Consider the following 16,081-nt stretch of genomic DNA (forward strand, 5'->3'; position numbering starts at 1 on the left):
TTATCTATTATTTCCTTTTAAACAAATAAACATGATTTTTAATTTACATGATCTAATTTTGTCCTGTACATGAAGTTTTCATTTATTTTTTGCAACAGTTTTATTGAGATATAATTCACATATTATACAATCAACTCATTTAAAATGTACAATTCAACGGTTTTTATTATATTCACAGACTATGATAACACTCAGTTTTAGTATATTTGCATCACTGTAACTTCCATTCATTTTTTAAAGGACCTTGACACAGCTAATAAAAAATGTGATTAAATTACATCCTATATGAAGTTCGTAACACAAGAGCTCTGTTTCATTTCATTTATGATTATAAATGATGATGCTGTGGTTGTGCATTAGAATAACTGAGATAGGGCTCTGAGAACAACCTCCTTTCACGAAGAGTCCAGCCCAACATGGAAACAGAGACACACATAAGGTTGAATACTTGGAAGAAGCAGAAGGCGGTCTCTGGTGGCCATGAGCCAGAAAACAGTTGCAAAAAAGATCCCAAAGGGTCTGTACAATCATGAATATTACGGATATGCTAAATAATATGCCAGATTGCCAGTGTAATAGAATAATAGAGCAATAAAATGTTGACTAATCAAACCTAAAAGAGATGTTTAGTACACGTTAAAAAAAAGTGTTATAAAAGTAGTGCCAAGGGCTTAAATTATCTTATGATTTCAGATCTATTGTGACCACTAAAAGAAAGTAGAATATTTTAGGGGACTATATCCAACTTCTGAGTTTAACTTCAAAGAGGTCGACCATTAATCAGTCATTATACCAGGTTGAATAGTCTGTGGGACTGACCAAGGATGACATTTATTATTTATGTTCAGTGACCCTTTTGGTTCTCTAAGAGTTAGTGGGAAAAAAATCAGTTGCATAACCCTGGCATTAGGGCATTTATAGTTTCTTACAGCCTTCCAACAACTGTATTACATTTTTAGTTATGAGTATTCTGGTCTTGAGAAAGGACAAAAGCAGACTTTGTTCCTTCCACAATTTCCAAAGTTGTTGCTCCTTTTAGCAGTTAAATCTTCTCTCTTTCTACATGAAACATGCTTAAAGGAAGAGCTATCCCCCCTTTTTAATAGCTGCAAATATGCAAAGACAGCCTCTTACATACAATGTACAAATCACAGTGTATTTCTCAGGGTTCATTACTTTCATCTCATATAAACATACCACCAAACAACTTAACACACAGCATGCAACACTTCAATTACCGTCTCATATGCTTCTGCAAAATTCATTACATCCTCACGAAAAACTTCCACGGATTCTAGTAGACTACGTTTAAACTTTGGCTGCACTTGAACTAGTTCATCTTGTACAGAAACCTGGAATAAAAAAGAATATTCAATGTGAGAGTGAAAGTAATGTATTTAAATGAAAACTACAATTTTACTCCAGCAAGTTTGTTATCTCACAGATGTACTGTATGAACAAGGATGTCTCTGCAATGTTATTTGTTAAAAAAAAGAAAAACACAGAAATAAACAATCCAAATGCACCATCAAGAGACTCAAATCATTCTAGTTCATGACCCAAGAGGCAAAGCTATCTAACTGCAGTTAGGAAAACATTTTCTGGCTGACCCAGTTCAGGCCAAGGAAACAGTTACTACTATGGGCCCAGTCTGAGTCACATGCTGTCTCTGGGACCAGGCCACAGTCTGGGATTAACAATTTCTAGTAGGTTCACATGGTTCCAGTAATTGGAGCAGTTCCCTCTAAGAAAATGATATTACTCTAGGTTTAAAAAAAATAGCAAATGTCTTCCACAATGGTCTTCAAAGCTTCTGCTTAAACCTGCAATCATAATAGTTAGCACTTAATTCATGTTTTCTCTCTGCCAGGCTCTTTACATATGTTAACTCATTTAATGCTCACAACCATCCTGCGTGGTAAATACTAATATTATACCCATTTTACAAGTGAGAAAACCAAGGCCCACAGAGACTAACTTCCTCAACGTCCTAGCACCAGTATGAGACAAGGTCAAGATTCAAAACCTGGCAGTGTGGTTGCAGGGCTCTTGCTCTTAACTGCTCTCAACAATAGCGTCTTTCTGGGTTGGAACATATACTGCTTTAAGCTTAATGGTGACTGTAGTAAAGACTGGGTCAGTAGGTTTAACACTAACAGAGAGATGGCAGAAAAACCCAAATGAATCTGTTAAATTGAACAATAATAGAAAACTGGGCTTCACTAAATCTCAACAGAGGGCTCCCCATTTCCTTCCTAAGACTCACTGTCTAGACTAACCAGCAAGCACTTTTCAAAATAAGTCAAAATTAGTCAATAATGAACTTAAATAGAAATAAGTATTGAAAAAGTATTTTATGTACATCATCTCAAGCCTCATAACTGCATTTTTAAAAGCTTCTAAAATATTCCTAAAGGACCACATGAAGAAACTGAGAAACAAAGGTTATTAACTTGCATAAGATCACCCAATTGGCTAGTGGCAGAGCCAGAATCACAAGTCATGACCCCAAATTCAGCTCTGTGTCCTTGCTACTGTGCCTTGCTTCAATCTCAGTGACAAATCTTTCCATAAACAGGAAATTTTAAGCCAACATTAATTAATTAATATTCAATAAAATTTTTTAGTATAATTAAAGAATCTGGACCCTCCCTTGGGGTTCACTTTTAATGGCTAAATATTTACCAACTTCAAAAATGCTTAGAGAGAGATTTATAGCTATAAACGCCAACATTAAAAGAAAAAAGACCTCAAATCAGTAAGCTAACCATCCACCTTAACAAACTAGACAAAGAAGAACAAACTAAACCCAAAGCAAGCAAAAGGAAGAAAATAATTTAAAAAGAGCACAAATAAATGATACAGAGAATAAGAAAACAATAGAGAAAATCAACAAACTAAAAGTTTCTTCTTTGAAAAGAGCAACAGAAGTGACAAAACTTTACCTAGTCTAACCTAGAATAAAGGAGAAAGGACTCAAATTACTAAAATTAGGAAAGAAAGAAGGGACATCACTACTTACTTTATAGAAATAAAAAGGATTATAAAGATACAATCAACAGAGTGAACAGTCACCCTATAGAATGGGAGAAAATATTTGCTAATCATATGTCTGATAAGAAGTTAATATCCAGAATATATAAAGAACTTCCACCACCCAACAGCAACAAAAAACAAACAACCCAACTTAAAACTAGGCAAGATATACAAATGGCCAACAAGCATATGAAAAAATGCTCAACATCACTTTTCATTAGGGAAATGCAAATCAAAACCACAATGAGATACCACCTCACCCATTAGGATGCCTACTATCAAGGACACAGAAAATAACAAGTGTTGGTGAGCATGTGGAGAAATTGGAACCCTTGTGCACTGTTGCTGGGAATGTAAAATGGTGCAGCTGCTATGGAACACAGTACGGCAGTTATAAAAAAGTGAAAATAGAATTACTATATGATCCAGGAATTCTATTCCTGGGTGTATCCAAAAGAACTGAAAGCAGGTCTCAAAGAGATTTCTGTACACCCATGTCCATAGTAGCATTATTCACAACAGCCAAAAGGTGGGAGAAACACAAGTGCCCATTGATGCATGAATGAATAAACAAAATGTGGTATATGCTGCATATGAGGGAATATTCTTCAGCATTGTAAAGGAAGGAAATTCTGACATACGCTACAACACGGATGAATCTTGAGGACATTATGCTAACTGAAATAAGTCAGTTACAAAAAGAAAAATATTGTATGATTTCACTTATATGAGGAAACTGAAGTAGTCAAATTCATAAAGACAAAGTAGAATGGTAGTTTCCAGGAACTGGGGAAAGGGTGAAATGGGGAATTGTTGTTTAATGGGTAGTTTCAGTTTTGCAATATGAAAAAGTTCTGGAGATTGGTTGCACAACAATGTGAACACACTTAACACTACTGAACTCTACACTTAAAAATGATTAAGATGGTAAATTTTAGGTTATGTGTATTTTACCACAATTTTTTTAACCTTAGTACAAAGCTACTATAATCAAGACTGGCATAGGGGTAGACATATGGATCAACAGAATAGAATTGACAGTCCAGAAATAAACCCTTACATTTATGGTTAATTGATTTTCTCCAGGGTGCCAAGACAATTCATTGGTGAAAGGATAGTCTTTACAACAAATGGCACTGAGACAACAGGATATCCACATGCTTTTACATGACGTTGGACCCCTAACTCACACCATATACAAAAATTAACTCAAAATGTATCAAAGACCTAAATGTAAGGGTGAAATTATAAAACTCTCATAAGAAAACACAGTAGTGACCCTTCATGACCCTGGATTAGGCAATGGTTTCCTACATACAGTACCAAAACACAAGCAATGGAAGAAAAAATAGACAAATTGGACTTTATCAAAATTTAAAATTTTTGTACTTCAAAGGACACCATCAAGAAAGTGAAAAAACCTAACAAATGAGAGAAAATGTTTGCAAATCCTTTGATTAAGGGACTTACATCCAGAATATATAAAGAACTCTTACAACTCAAAGAGACAACCCAATTTAAAAAATAAGGAAAGGATTTAAATTCACCTTTCTTCAAAGAAGATATACAAATGGCCAATAAGTACATGCAAAGATGCTAAGACATTAGGAAAATGAAGTACTGGTACGTGAGACAATATGGATAAACCTTGACGACATTATTGTAAGTGAAAGAAGCCAGTCACAAAAGACTACATATTATATGATTCTATCTATATTAAGTGTCCAGAAAAGGCAAATCCATAGAGACAAAAAGTAGTGGCTGCCAGGGGCTGGGGTAAGGAGGAAAATGAGGAGTGATTACTAATGGGTATGGGGTTGCTTTTGGGGTGAAGAAAATATTCTAAAATTAGATAATGATGGTTGTCATGCAACTCTGTGCATATATTAACAATCACAGAATTGTATACTTTGAAATGGTAAATATTATAGTATGTGGATTATATCTCAATAAAGCTTTTAAGGTAATATACATTGAGCTTTTTAAAGGTTTGAAATGTATTTTTCTCTGGAGATAGTGACTTAATAAAAAAGTAAGAATTGGGACTTCCCTGGTGGTCCAGTGGTAAAGAATCACCTTCCAACACAGGGGACGCGGGTTCGATCCCTGGTCAGGGAACTAAGATCCCACATGCGGGGCAACCAATGCCACGCACCACAACTACTCAGCTCGCCCGCCTCAGCGAGAGAGCCTGCGTGCCGCAAACTACAGAGCTCACGTGCTCTGGAGCCCACACGCCGCAACTAGAGAAGAGAAAACCCGCACGCACGCCACAACTAGAGAGAAGCCCATGCGTCACAGTGAAGAGCCAGCATACCGTAACTAAGACCCAACACAGCAATAAAAAAAAAAAGTAAGAATTAAATTTGTACTTACAGCTTTACTCTGCAATTTGTTGAAAGAATATCTCAAGGTATCAACTGCTTCTGATTCTTCTTTGGTTACTTCAACTTCAAATCTGTTTAAAATAGCATAGGCTTCCTGTGGGGTGGGGGCAGAGTTCAGAAACATCACAAGGAATATAATTGCCAAATGACTTAGATGCCTTCTAAAGACACATTCTTATGTCTTCAAAGACTAGAAGAATGGGTCCCAAAATTAAACGTGTATAAAAAGGTCCTTTAGATTGTCACTTACATCAGATATTGACTCTAGATCCCAGGCCCTGAAATCTGAACTTAATAAGCACCAAGGTGATTCTGGTGGAGAGTAGGCAAATCGCTTTGAGATACTATCCTAGGAAAAACTCCCTGGAATAATTTTCTGCCTCTCTCCTCCTTGATCTTGTGACAACACCATGCAAAATGTTTTCTCATACTCTATTGAAATATGGGTTGGCTATATAAGGAATGGAATGAAATGACGATGTGGGAGATATTCTGAAGAACAGAAACTAATGAACAAACAAAACAAAACAAAAACAAATTCATAGATACAGAGAATAGATTGGTGGGTAACTAGAGAGGAAGGGGATTGGAGGACGGTGAAATGGGTGAAGGGGATCAACTGTATGGTGATAGATGGTAACAAGACTTACAGTGGTGATCACTTTATAGTGCATACAAATATTGAATTATAATGTTGTACACCTGAAATTTGTATAATTTTATATACCAATTTTGCCTAAATTTTTAAAGTGATGAGTTGGCAGTTGGCTTTACCAAAAGAATTTATGCTGAAAAACTGAGCTTCGGCAGTCAGGAAAAAATGATATGATAATTTGTTAAATCTTGAGAAGCGAGTGGTCAGCATTCAAAATACCCAAATACTAAGATTTAAAGAAGTAGTAAAGGTATGAATTTCATTAGCTCCCAAAGTGTATAAACTCTAAATGGGTTCAAGAAAGCAATGCACAGTCATGAACACTGGGTACCAAAAGGAGGCAGGGGGAGTGCCAATTCCCCAGGTTTGCAGGCAATAAGGGAGTGCGTTGTCCACAGAGAATTTTAAAAACAGTAATAAAACGAACTGAGTCTGATTTTTATTATCACCATGAGCCAGAAATTCTAAATATTAGTCATAAGTACTTGTGAGAGACAGAATAACAGCCTCCCCAATGTTATCCACACCCTAATCTCCAGAATCTGTGGATATGTCACCTTATGTGGCAAAATGGACTTTGCAGATATGATTAGTAAAAGAATTTGACATGGGGAGATTATCCTGTATTAGCCATGTGGGCCCAATGTAATCACAGAGGTCCATTTAAGGGAAAGAGGGAGGCAGGAGATTCAGAGTCAGAGATGTGGTGACAGAAGCAGGGGTAGGAGTGATGGCACTGCTGGAAGGGAGCCAGGAGCCAAAGAATGCAAGCAGCCTCTAGAAGCTGGACAAAGCAAGGAAAGGATTCTTCCCTACAGCCCCTGCTGACATGTTGATTTTAGCCCCGTAAGACCCATTTTCATACTTCTGACCTCTACAACTATAAAACAATTTGTTTTAAGCCATTAAGTTTACGGTAATTTGTTATAGGAGCAACAGGAACTAAAACAGTACTCTTCCCTAAAAACATCTCTTGTTGATATAAATTCCAACAATTTACTATTGAGCCTAAGTGGACCACTCCCACCACCTGCCCATGGTATGCCGCTGGTCATAGGTGAGACACATAACTGGTTTCTAAGGAAAGCCAAAGATATTTGGGGAACTTGCCTAACATGTCAGGACTGAAGTGAGAGAATACCACCATTCTTTTCTGTAAAATGTAAGTGCCAGCATAAAAAAAATGAACACTGTCTAGACCAGTACATCATTATGAATATATTAATATTCCTTCATATATTGTTCACTGTTGATAATTGTCAAAATCCCTCCAAGGACATCAACATCAGAGAGGAAAAATAGGCAGACTGTGCCATAAAATAGATGAAGAAATCAACTTTTTAGTGTTTCTCTATTTTTTAAAAAAAATACCATTTCGAGAAAGAAAAATACAATCATTTCTTACTTCAATTGGTCCCAAAGTCATGTCCATTTGAATTTCATTATCACGGATACAAGACAAGGCTTCCATTGCAAACCTGACATCATCTAAATCACGAATAGGTCTAGATAACTTTTTCAAGTATTCATTGATAAATGCTATCATGTCTGACATTTTCTTTTTGTATTCTTCATTCAAATATCGACAGAGTAGCATCTTCCATGCCTTAGCCTCAACTGATAAGGCCAATTTCATTGGCTCTGGTGAAGACAAGAAAAGGTCAAAATAAAATACAACTGACATTCTGAAACAATTCACTTTATGTGTAATCTGAGCATCTATAACTGCACTGTCCATTTGATGGCCACTAGCCACACTGAGCACTTGAAATGTAGTTAGTCTGTAGTTCGTCTGAATTAAATGTTCTGTAAGGATTTTGAAGACTTAATTCCTATCCTGGTGGAGTATATTAAGCCATTCATGAGAAAGACACTGAAGTCGATGGAGAATTTTGGAAATTAGTTCTAGCACTATCCAATGTGAACCTTGCTCTGTTTCTGGCCATCCCATTATAAGTCTTCACTCATTTCCCCAATTTCCTCTAGGTAACCCCTATATGAAACCAGCAGCCTACACTGTTGAGAACACTGTGCCTGTCTAATACAGCTCTCCCTCACTACAGTTAGCAGTAGAGTCAGCTTGGGCTTTTGATTTCAGACATTAAGTGGTTGTCTCATAATCCTCTGATACTCTAACCCCAACTGGACTAACTTCTCAGGAGACCTCAAACTGTTTTGACTCTTATCCCATGTACACAATCCCCTCCTCGCAGTAACCTGTAGTTCCCCCTGTAGTTTTAGTTGTTTGAGTGCCAATTTAGTATCAAGTACATTAAGTCACTTTGGTATAATATTATATATACGTAATATATGACAATATATAATATATATAGCATATATATGAACAATATTGGTGGTCCAGAAATACTTAATATTTATAATATTGCACCAAGGTAGCTTAATAACAGCTTTCTAAATGAAGTAACATTTCATGTGAAAATACAGACACTTTACATAATATTTATAAAATACCTGTATGCAATTCAAGTGCTCCTACCACTATAATAGGCTTCAACTCATCAATCTCCTGCTCAAAAGTAGCATAGTGTAGAATTTCGGATCTGATTTCAGTCAGAGAGGGGTTGTTAGCCAAAAACTCCTGTAGCAAGGAAAGAATCAACATTTTCTTCGGCTTTTTGACAATGTAAATCTTACGCCTCTAATAGTTGAATTAGAAAACTGCATCTGCTTATATATTTTTCCTCTTGTATGTGCTATCAGGCCAGTGGCTCGGTAGAGAAAGGGATGAACAGTTAGCACTGAAAGAGGAAGCTATGTGAGGGAATTTCACATTTCTGAATGGTTATTCAGAGTTCTAAACTTTCCTTGAATCTCTAACCAAATATACAGCTGAGCCTATGTAAGCTGGACACACCCTTGAATACCTGGCCTCTGGGCATGTCTGGAACATAATTAGTACTCAAATGTTTAATCAAATTAAACAAAATCTGCCTGAACCTCATTATTATCAACTGCCCCAGTGTCAATGTGAGAATTATGCAAGACATGATGTGTTAGGTGTGTGGCATTTACAGGTTCTCGGCCTCTGTTCTTGAGTTCTCATCATTATCACTGATGTTTTCTTGGTCCTCCCACAGGAGTTAGAGATAAACAATACAGAGTGAAGTAAGTCAGAAAGAGAAAAACAAATATTGTATGCTAACACATATATATGGAATCTAAAAAAAAAAAAAATGGTTCTGAAGAACCTAGGGGCAGGACAGGAATAAAGACGCAGACATAGAGAACGGACTTGAGGACACGGGGAGGGGGAAGGGTAAGCTGGGACGACGTAAGAGAGTGGCATGGACATATATACACTACCAAATGTAAAATAGATAGCTAGTGGGAAGCAGCCGCATAGCACAGGGAGATCAGCTCGGTGCTTCGTGACCACCTAGAGGGGTGGGAGGGAGACACAAGAGGGAGGGGATATGGGGATATATGTATACATATAGCTGACTCACTTTGTTATGCAGCAGAAACTAACACAACATTGTAGTGCAATTATACTCTAATAAAGGTGTTAAAAAAAACACCAAACTGCATCACAAGTAGCGGAAACATACCTTCACTTTCACGTCTCGGTCCTCTGTCCAGAGCGTCTTGTACTTTTGAAAGTCCTGCAGGGCCTCATGAGCCACCTTTCTGAGAGAATTCACAGAGGAAGAAAGGAGGAGGACCAGCTTGGAAATATCTTTGTGCTCTGCCACACCTGGATAAAAATTCTTCAGCTTCCGTGCGGGGATAATTTCTTCAAAAGATTCTGAAAACAGACATTTTTATCCTATAGATAACTCCTATATTCAACTTTAAATACTATCAATTGTAATATTTATAGACTTTTTAAACTTTATTTTCTTAAAGACCCCCCCACCCCATTCCAAGTAATTAAGAGCTATTCTTGCGCTAGCTTCACTTACTCTTATTAAACTACTGTGTCAGATTTTGAGGTCTAGGTTTCTTTAAAATGGGGAAACTGTTATTCAGAGGAGAGAACTGAAAGACACTGATTAACCACTCCCCCAAAACACAACATCCTCCAAGGAAAGATCAGAAGAGTTGAAATTGCTACCCTACAGAACAGGCTTGTGGTTAAAGGAGAGCCACTACGTTTACTACCCAAATGACCTTAAGCCAATTATTTAATCTTCATGGAAATACTTGTGAGGATTAAATGAGACAACGTATGCTTGTCTTCAACTCAGCATCTGGTATATAAAGATCACACAACCACCATAAACATCTCTTGCCGAAACCTAGTCATGTCACAGCCTTGACTGAAACTCTCAAGTATTCTCCATCAAGCAGAGACCATATGGATACTTTTGTTTGGCCCAAACAATTCCTTACTTTTTTAAAGCAGTTGTTAACAATTAAAAAATCATGAGATTTCATGAAAAATTCCAGATTGCCACCTTCTCTTTTAAAATGGTTTAATCTGGTATTCTTGCATGGCAACAGTTAGCTGAAGTATCAATAAATGATACTTACTTGGGGTGGGGTGGAAGAAAAGTGGAGATGTTGATCAAAGGGTACAAACTTTCACTAATATGATGACTAAATTCTAGAAACATAATGTGTAGTATGGTGACTATAGTTAATAATAATGTATACTTGAAATTTGCTAAGAGAGTTGACCTCAAGTGTTCTCACCACACACACAAAAAATGGTTAACTATGGGAGGTGATGAATATGTTATTTACTTTGATTGTGGTAACCACTTCACAAAGGTATACGTACATCAGAACATCATGCAGTACACCTCAAATATGTATAACTTTTGTCAAAAATAAATAAATAAAAATGTTAATGTGGCAGAACAGCAAAAAAGAAAAAAAGAATTTGGCTTTCTATACAAGAAAGTATCCAAAAATGTCCATGGAATTTTGGGTCAGTGTCATATCACACTCATAATTATTTAAGGGAATAGCTTATATATATTTCATGTACAAAGAACACATGACCCAGATTTTCTAAGCACCAAGTTCTAGCAAACTAAGTTTATCAGATCAAATACAATGCTGAAAATAGAATTAGTTCTAAGGTTTATTTTCATTTTTAACTTTGAATCTGAGACTATGGTAGTAGAACAGTGATAAATATCCTTGTTCACCCATGATCAAAATCTGAAATGTCTGCATGCTATGTTTAAGATGGAAGATGGAGAACACTAGTTTTTTTAAATGTAAAATTTAACCAATCCACATATAAAAATGAGTTTAAAAATACCTATAGGCTGTCATACCCAGGAAGAATCAGAAAGAGCATTTACTAACTGTTATAGTTCTAAGACTCTATTAATCTGAGATTTGTTTTAACATTCTTACTGTCTTCCTTCTTCAACTGCTTTCCTGTGCTCAGATGGGTCCCATCAGTAGTGGTATGGGAGGGGCTGCTAATGACAGTCTTGACGTGACGGGTCTGCTGTTGCCCCCAGTGAGCCACTCCTTTGCTGACCTCCAGGGTTAACTGGATCATACGGTTAATGGCTTGTTGAATGTCATCCAAACTAGGAACCATTACCTGTGGAAAGAAGAAACAAGTTCCTGGTGCTGCCAACACATACAAATGCATCCCTCTGATTCTCACCACACCTGTTCCCCACTGAGTGGGGAAAGCCTCTGCTGGCCCAGTGGAAGGCTGCTTCGAGGAGAGGGATGGTAGAGGAAGGTAGGCTGCAGACTTTACCGATCTTCAAGTTTTCCTATTCTACCAATTCCTGCAGGCAGAAAGGTCAAACATAGTACTTGCCATCCTGTGAGGGTGGCTGGATGCAGCCAAATATTGTGGGCAGATGTTGGATGTCCATGAAGCAGAGTAACTGAAGAAATTATACTGCCAAGATTTTGACCTCAGTTCTTTGAAATGCACCAAATAAGCCAAGAAGTTGTCCTCCAGGAGACCAGACTGTGTAGATGTGGTGTCAGGTGAGCCATAGATTGTCCCTGCCTGGCCTTAACCCTTGGCTCGTCACAGAATGCACCTCAGTCATCCTGTATGGCTTGGTGTTCCAGATGCCAATAAGCAGCCAGAGGGGTGGTAGAGAAAAGTGCCCTAAGAAGGCACAAGGGACCCATGAACTCAGGGCACAGGCTCTCTCTTTCTTTCTTTGTTTCTATTCTGCCATGGGTTGTCTTACAGTTGGGTGTTCAGTATAGGGATTTGGACTTCTGAGATGGCCTTATTTAGATAATTTAATGTCTGAAGTAAGAAAAAGCAAGATGATTTGTAGGGTACTTGCTAACTGATAGCCCAACAGATACTTAACTCTAACACCAACCTTCAATACACCATGAGCTCTGCAGAAGTAATTTTTATAATAGATATAAATGATACACTTTGATTTTTGTTAAATACGGAGGTGAAGTCAAAAAGCACAGAGGACCAAGAGATTACATAAAAGTTCAGTTCTAATGCTATACTTCTTAAATACATTAGCAAAATATCACTGTATTAACTTGAATATTTAATACTTACCACATTAGGAATCACAAGATGTACTTCAGATTTTAGAAAGGAAATAACATCGTCTGACCGCTTTCGTCCATAAGGGCTGTAATAAGATGGACATTTAACTTATAAACCTTAACCAAAAATTTCATAAGTAGCTTGGTTATGCTACAAGTTTCAATTCTAAAAAAATAAAGACAATTTTCAAAATACTGAATTAATGAAGAGAATGTTATTTACAATAGAACCATAAATTTCATAAACTAGTTCGTAAATTAAGAACACTGAATGATTTAATCTTCTTTGAAGTGAAATACTAGTCTCCTACCCATTTTCTAGTATTTTAACGTTGCTTTCTCTCAGTAAAGTACCACCTAATAATGTTTACTAAAAGCACTCCTTTTTCCCAGCCCCACAACGGATGCTGAAAATCACCAACAAAAAGCATATGACTTCATATACTTTATTTTTTTGTGTGTACAAGATTAAACAGGAGGTTTCTAGTCAAAACCTTCTAAAAACTGCCTTTTTAAACAATATCAGTTATGCTCAGACAGAAGTACAGACACACAGACAGACACATGAGTGCAATTAATGAATGACACATATCAGCGCTGCAAATTAGTTTGGTTATCTCCCTCTGCCTGATCTCTGTCCCTATCCCAGACAAAATTATAATAAATGTAAACTTTCCATAGCAAGATATGTTATCATTACTGAAAAACTACACCTCCATTCATAACTACAAGCAGACTGGGGGGAAAAATAATCACAAGAAACATAAAGCCTCCACATTCACAGTGGAGACCCAACTTTAGCATTCAGGGTCAATGGTTCCCAGATAAACATATTATTGCAAGGAACTCTTTGAACTAAAAGCAAGCAAGCGGAGGAGAGCTTAAAGATGGCGGAAGAGGAAGACGCGGAGATCACCTTCCTCCCCACAAATACATCAGAAATACATCCACATGTGGAACTGCTCCTATAGAACACCTACTGAACGCTGGCAGAAGACCTCAGACTTCCCAAAAGGCAAGAAACTCCCCAAGTACCTGGGTAGGGCAAAAGAAAAAAGAAAAAACAGAGACAAAGAATAGGGACAGGACCTACACCAGTGGGAGGGAGCTGTGAAGGAGGAAAGGTTTCCACACACTAGGAAGCCCCTTCGCGGGCAGAGGGGGGAGCTTCAGGGCCGCGGAGGAGAGCGCAGCAACACGGATGCGGAGGGCAAAGCGGAGAGATTTTCCCACCCGCACAGAGGAACCGGTGCTGACCAGCACTCACCAGCCCGAGAGGCCTGTCTGCTCACCGGCCGGGCGGGGGCTGGGAGCTGAGGCTTGGGCTTCGGTCGGACCCCAGGGAGAGGACTGGGATTGGCAGCGTGATCACAGCCTGAAGGGTCTAGTGCGCCACAGCTAGCTGGGAGGGAGGCCGGGAAAAAGTCTGGAGCTGCCAAAGAGGCAAAAGACTTTTTCTTGCCTCTTTGTTTCCTGGTGCGCAAGGAGAGGGGATTAAGAGCGCCGCTTAAAGGAGCTCCAGAGACGGGTGCGAGCCGCGGCTGTCAACGCGGACCCCAGAGACGGGCATGGGACGCTAAGGCTGCTGCTGCCGCCACCAAGAAGCCTGTGTGCAAGCACAGGTCACTATCCACACCGCCCCTCCCGGGAGCCTGTGCAGCCCGCCACTGCCAGGGTCCCGTGATCTAGGGACAACTTCCCCGGGAGAAAGCATGATGCGCCGCAGGCTGGTGCAACGTCGCACCGGCCTCTGCCGCCGCAGGCTCGCCCCGTGTACGTACCCCTCCCTCCCCCCGGCCTGAGTGAGCCAGAGCCCCTGAAGCAGCTGCTTCTTTAACCCCGTTCTGTCTGAGCGAAGAACAGACGCCCTCAAGCGACCTACACGCAGAGGCGGGGCCAAATCCAAAGCTGAACCCCGGGAGCTGTGGGAACAAAGAAGAGAAAGGGAAATTCTCCCAGCATCCTCAGGAGCAGCGGATTAAAGCTCCACAATCAACTTGATGCACCCTCCATCTGTGGAATACCTGAATAGACAACGAATCATCCCAAATTGAGGGAGTGGACTTTGGGAGCAAAGATATATTTTTTCCCCCTTTTTCTCTTTTTCTTAGTGTGTATGTGTATGCTTCTGTGTGTGATTTTGCCTGTATAGCTTTGCTTTTACCATCTGTCCTAGGGTTCGGTCCGTCCATTTTTTTTGTTGTTTTTTTGTTTTTTTACTTTTTAAAATTATTTTCTTAGTTATTTTTTATTTTAATAACTTTATATTATTTTACTTTACTTTATTTTATTTTATCCTCTTTCTTTCTTTCTTTCTATTTTTTCTCCCTTTTATTCTGAGCCGTGTGGATGAAAGGATCTTGGTGCTCCAGCTAAGAGTCAGTGCTGTGCCTTTGAGGTGGGAGAGCCAACTTCAGGACACTGGTCCACAAGAGACCTCCCAGCTCCATGTAATATCAAACGGTGAAAATCTCCCAGAGATCTCCATCTCAATGCTAAGACCCAGCTCCACTCAATGAGCAGCAAGCTACAGTGCTGGACACCCTATGCCACACAACTAGCAAGACAGGAACACAACCCCATCCATTAGCAGAGAAGCTGCCTAAAATCATAATAAAGCCACAGACACCCCAAAACAAACCACCAGACGTGGACCTGCCCACCAGAAAGACAAGATCCAGCCTCATCCACCAGAACACAGTCACTAGTCCCCTCCACCAGGAAGCCTACACAACCCACTGAACCAACCTTAGACACTGGGAACAGATACCAAAAACAACGGGAACTACGAACCTGCAGCCTGTGAAAAGGAGACTCCAAACACAGTAAGTTAAGCAAAATGAGAAGACAGAGAAACACACAGCAGATGAAGGAGCAGGGTAAAAACCCACCAGACCTAACAAATGAAGAGGAAATAGGCAGTCTACCTGAAAAAGAATTCAGAATAATGATAGTAAAGATGATCCCAAATCTTGGAAATAGAAGAGAGAAAATACAAGAAACGTTTAACAAGGACCTAGAAGACCTAAAGAGCAAACAAACAATGATGAACAACACAATAAATGAAATTAAAAATTCTCTAGAAGGGATCAATAGCAGAATAACTGAGGCAGAAGAGCGGATAAGTGACCTGGAAGATAAAATAGTGGAAATAACTAGTGCAGAGCAGAATAAAGAAAAAAGAATGAAAAGAACTGAGGACAGTCTCAGAGACCTCTGGGACAACATTAAACTCACCAACATTCGAATTATAGGGGTCCCAGAAGAAGAAGAGAAAAAGAAAGGGACTGAGAAAATATTTGAAGAGATTATAGTTGAAAACTTTCCTAATATGGGAAAGGAAATAGTTAATCAAGTCCAGGAAGCACAGAGAGTCCTATACAGGATAAATCCAAGGAGAAACACGCCAAGACACACATTAATCAAACTATCAAAAATTAAATACAAAGAAAACATATTAAAAGCAGCAAGGGAAAAACAACAAATAACACACAAGGGAATCCCCATAAGGTTAACAGCTGATCTTTCAGCA

General features: G+C 38.7%; 1 protein-coding gene across 1 annotated transcript in view; it reads right to left on the reverse strand.

The window, feature by feature from the left end:
• DNAH8 (dynein axonemal heavy chain 8) overlaps positions 1-16,081 on the reverse strand; it is a 329,367-nt gene that overhangs the window by 231,847 nt on the left and 81,439 nt on the right. The window contains exons 25-31 of the mRNA XM_059938771.1: positions 12,560-12,635; positions 11,410-11,605; positions 9,648-9,844; positions 8,551-8,677; positions 7,484-7,719; positions 5,413-5,517; positions 1,239-1,352 (exon numbers count right to left, since the gene is read on the reverse strand). Coding sequence (XP_059794754.1) covers positions 1,239-1,352; positions 5,413-5,517; positions 7,484-7,719; positions 8,551-8,677; positions 9,648-9,844; positions 11,410-11,605; positions 12,560-12,635 — 1,051 coding nt within the window. The remainder of the gene's footprint in view (positions 1-1,238; positions 1,353-5,412; positions 5,518-7,483; positions 7,720-8,550; positions 8,678-9,647; positions 9,845-11,409; positions 11,606-12,559; positions 12,636-16,081) is intronic.

Source organism: Balaenoptera ricei, chromosome 11 (genome assembly GCF_028023285.1).
Source record: "Balaenoptera ricei isolate mBalRic1 chromosome 11, mBalRic1.hap2, whole genome shotgun sequence".
Taxonomy (NCBI): Eukaryota; Metazoa; Chordata; class Mammalia; order Artiodactyla; family Balaenopteridae; genus Balaenoptera; species Balaenoptera ricei.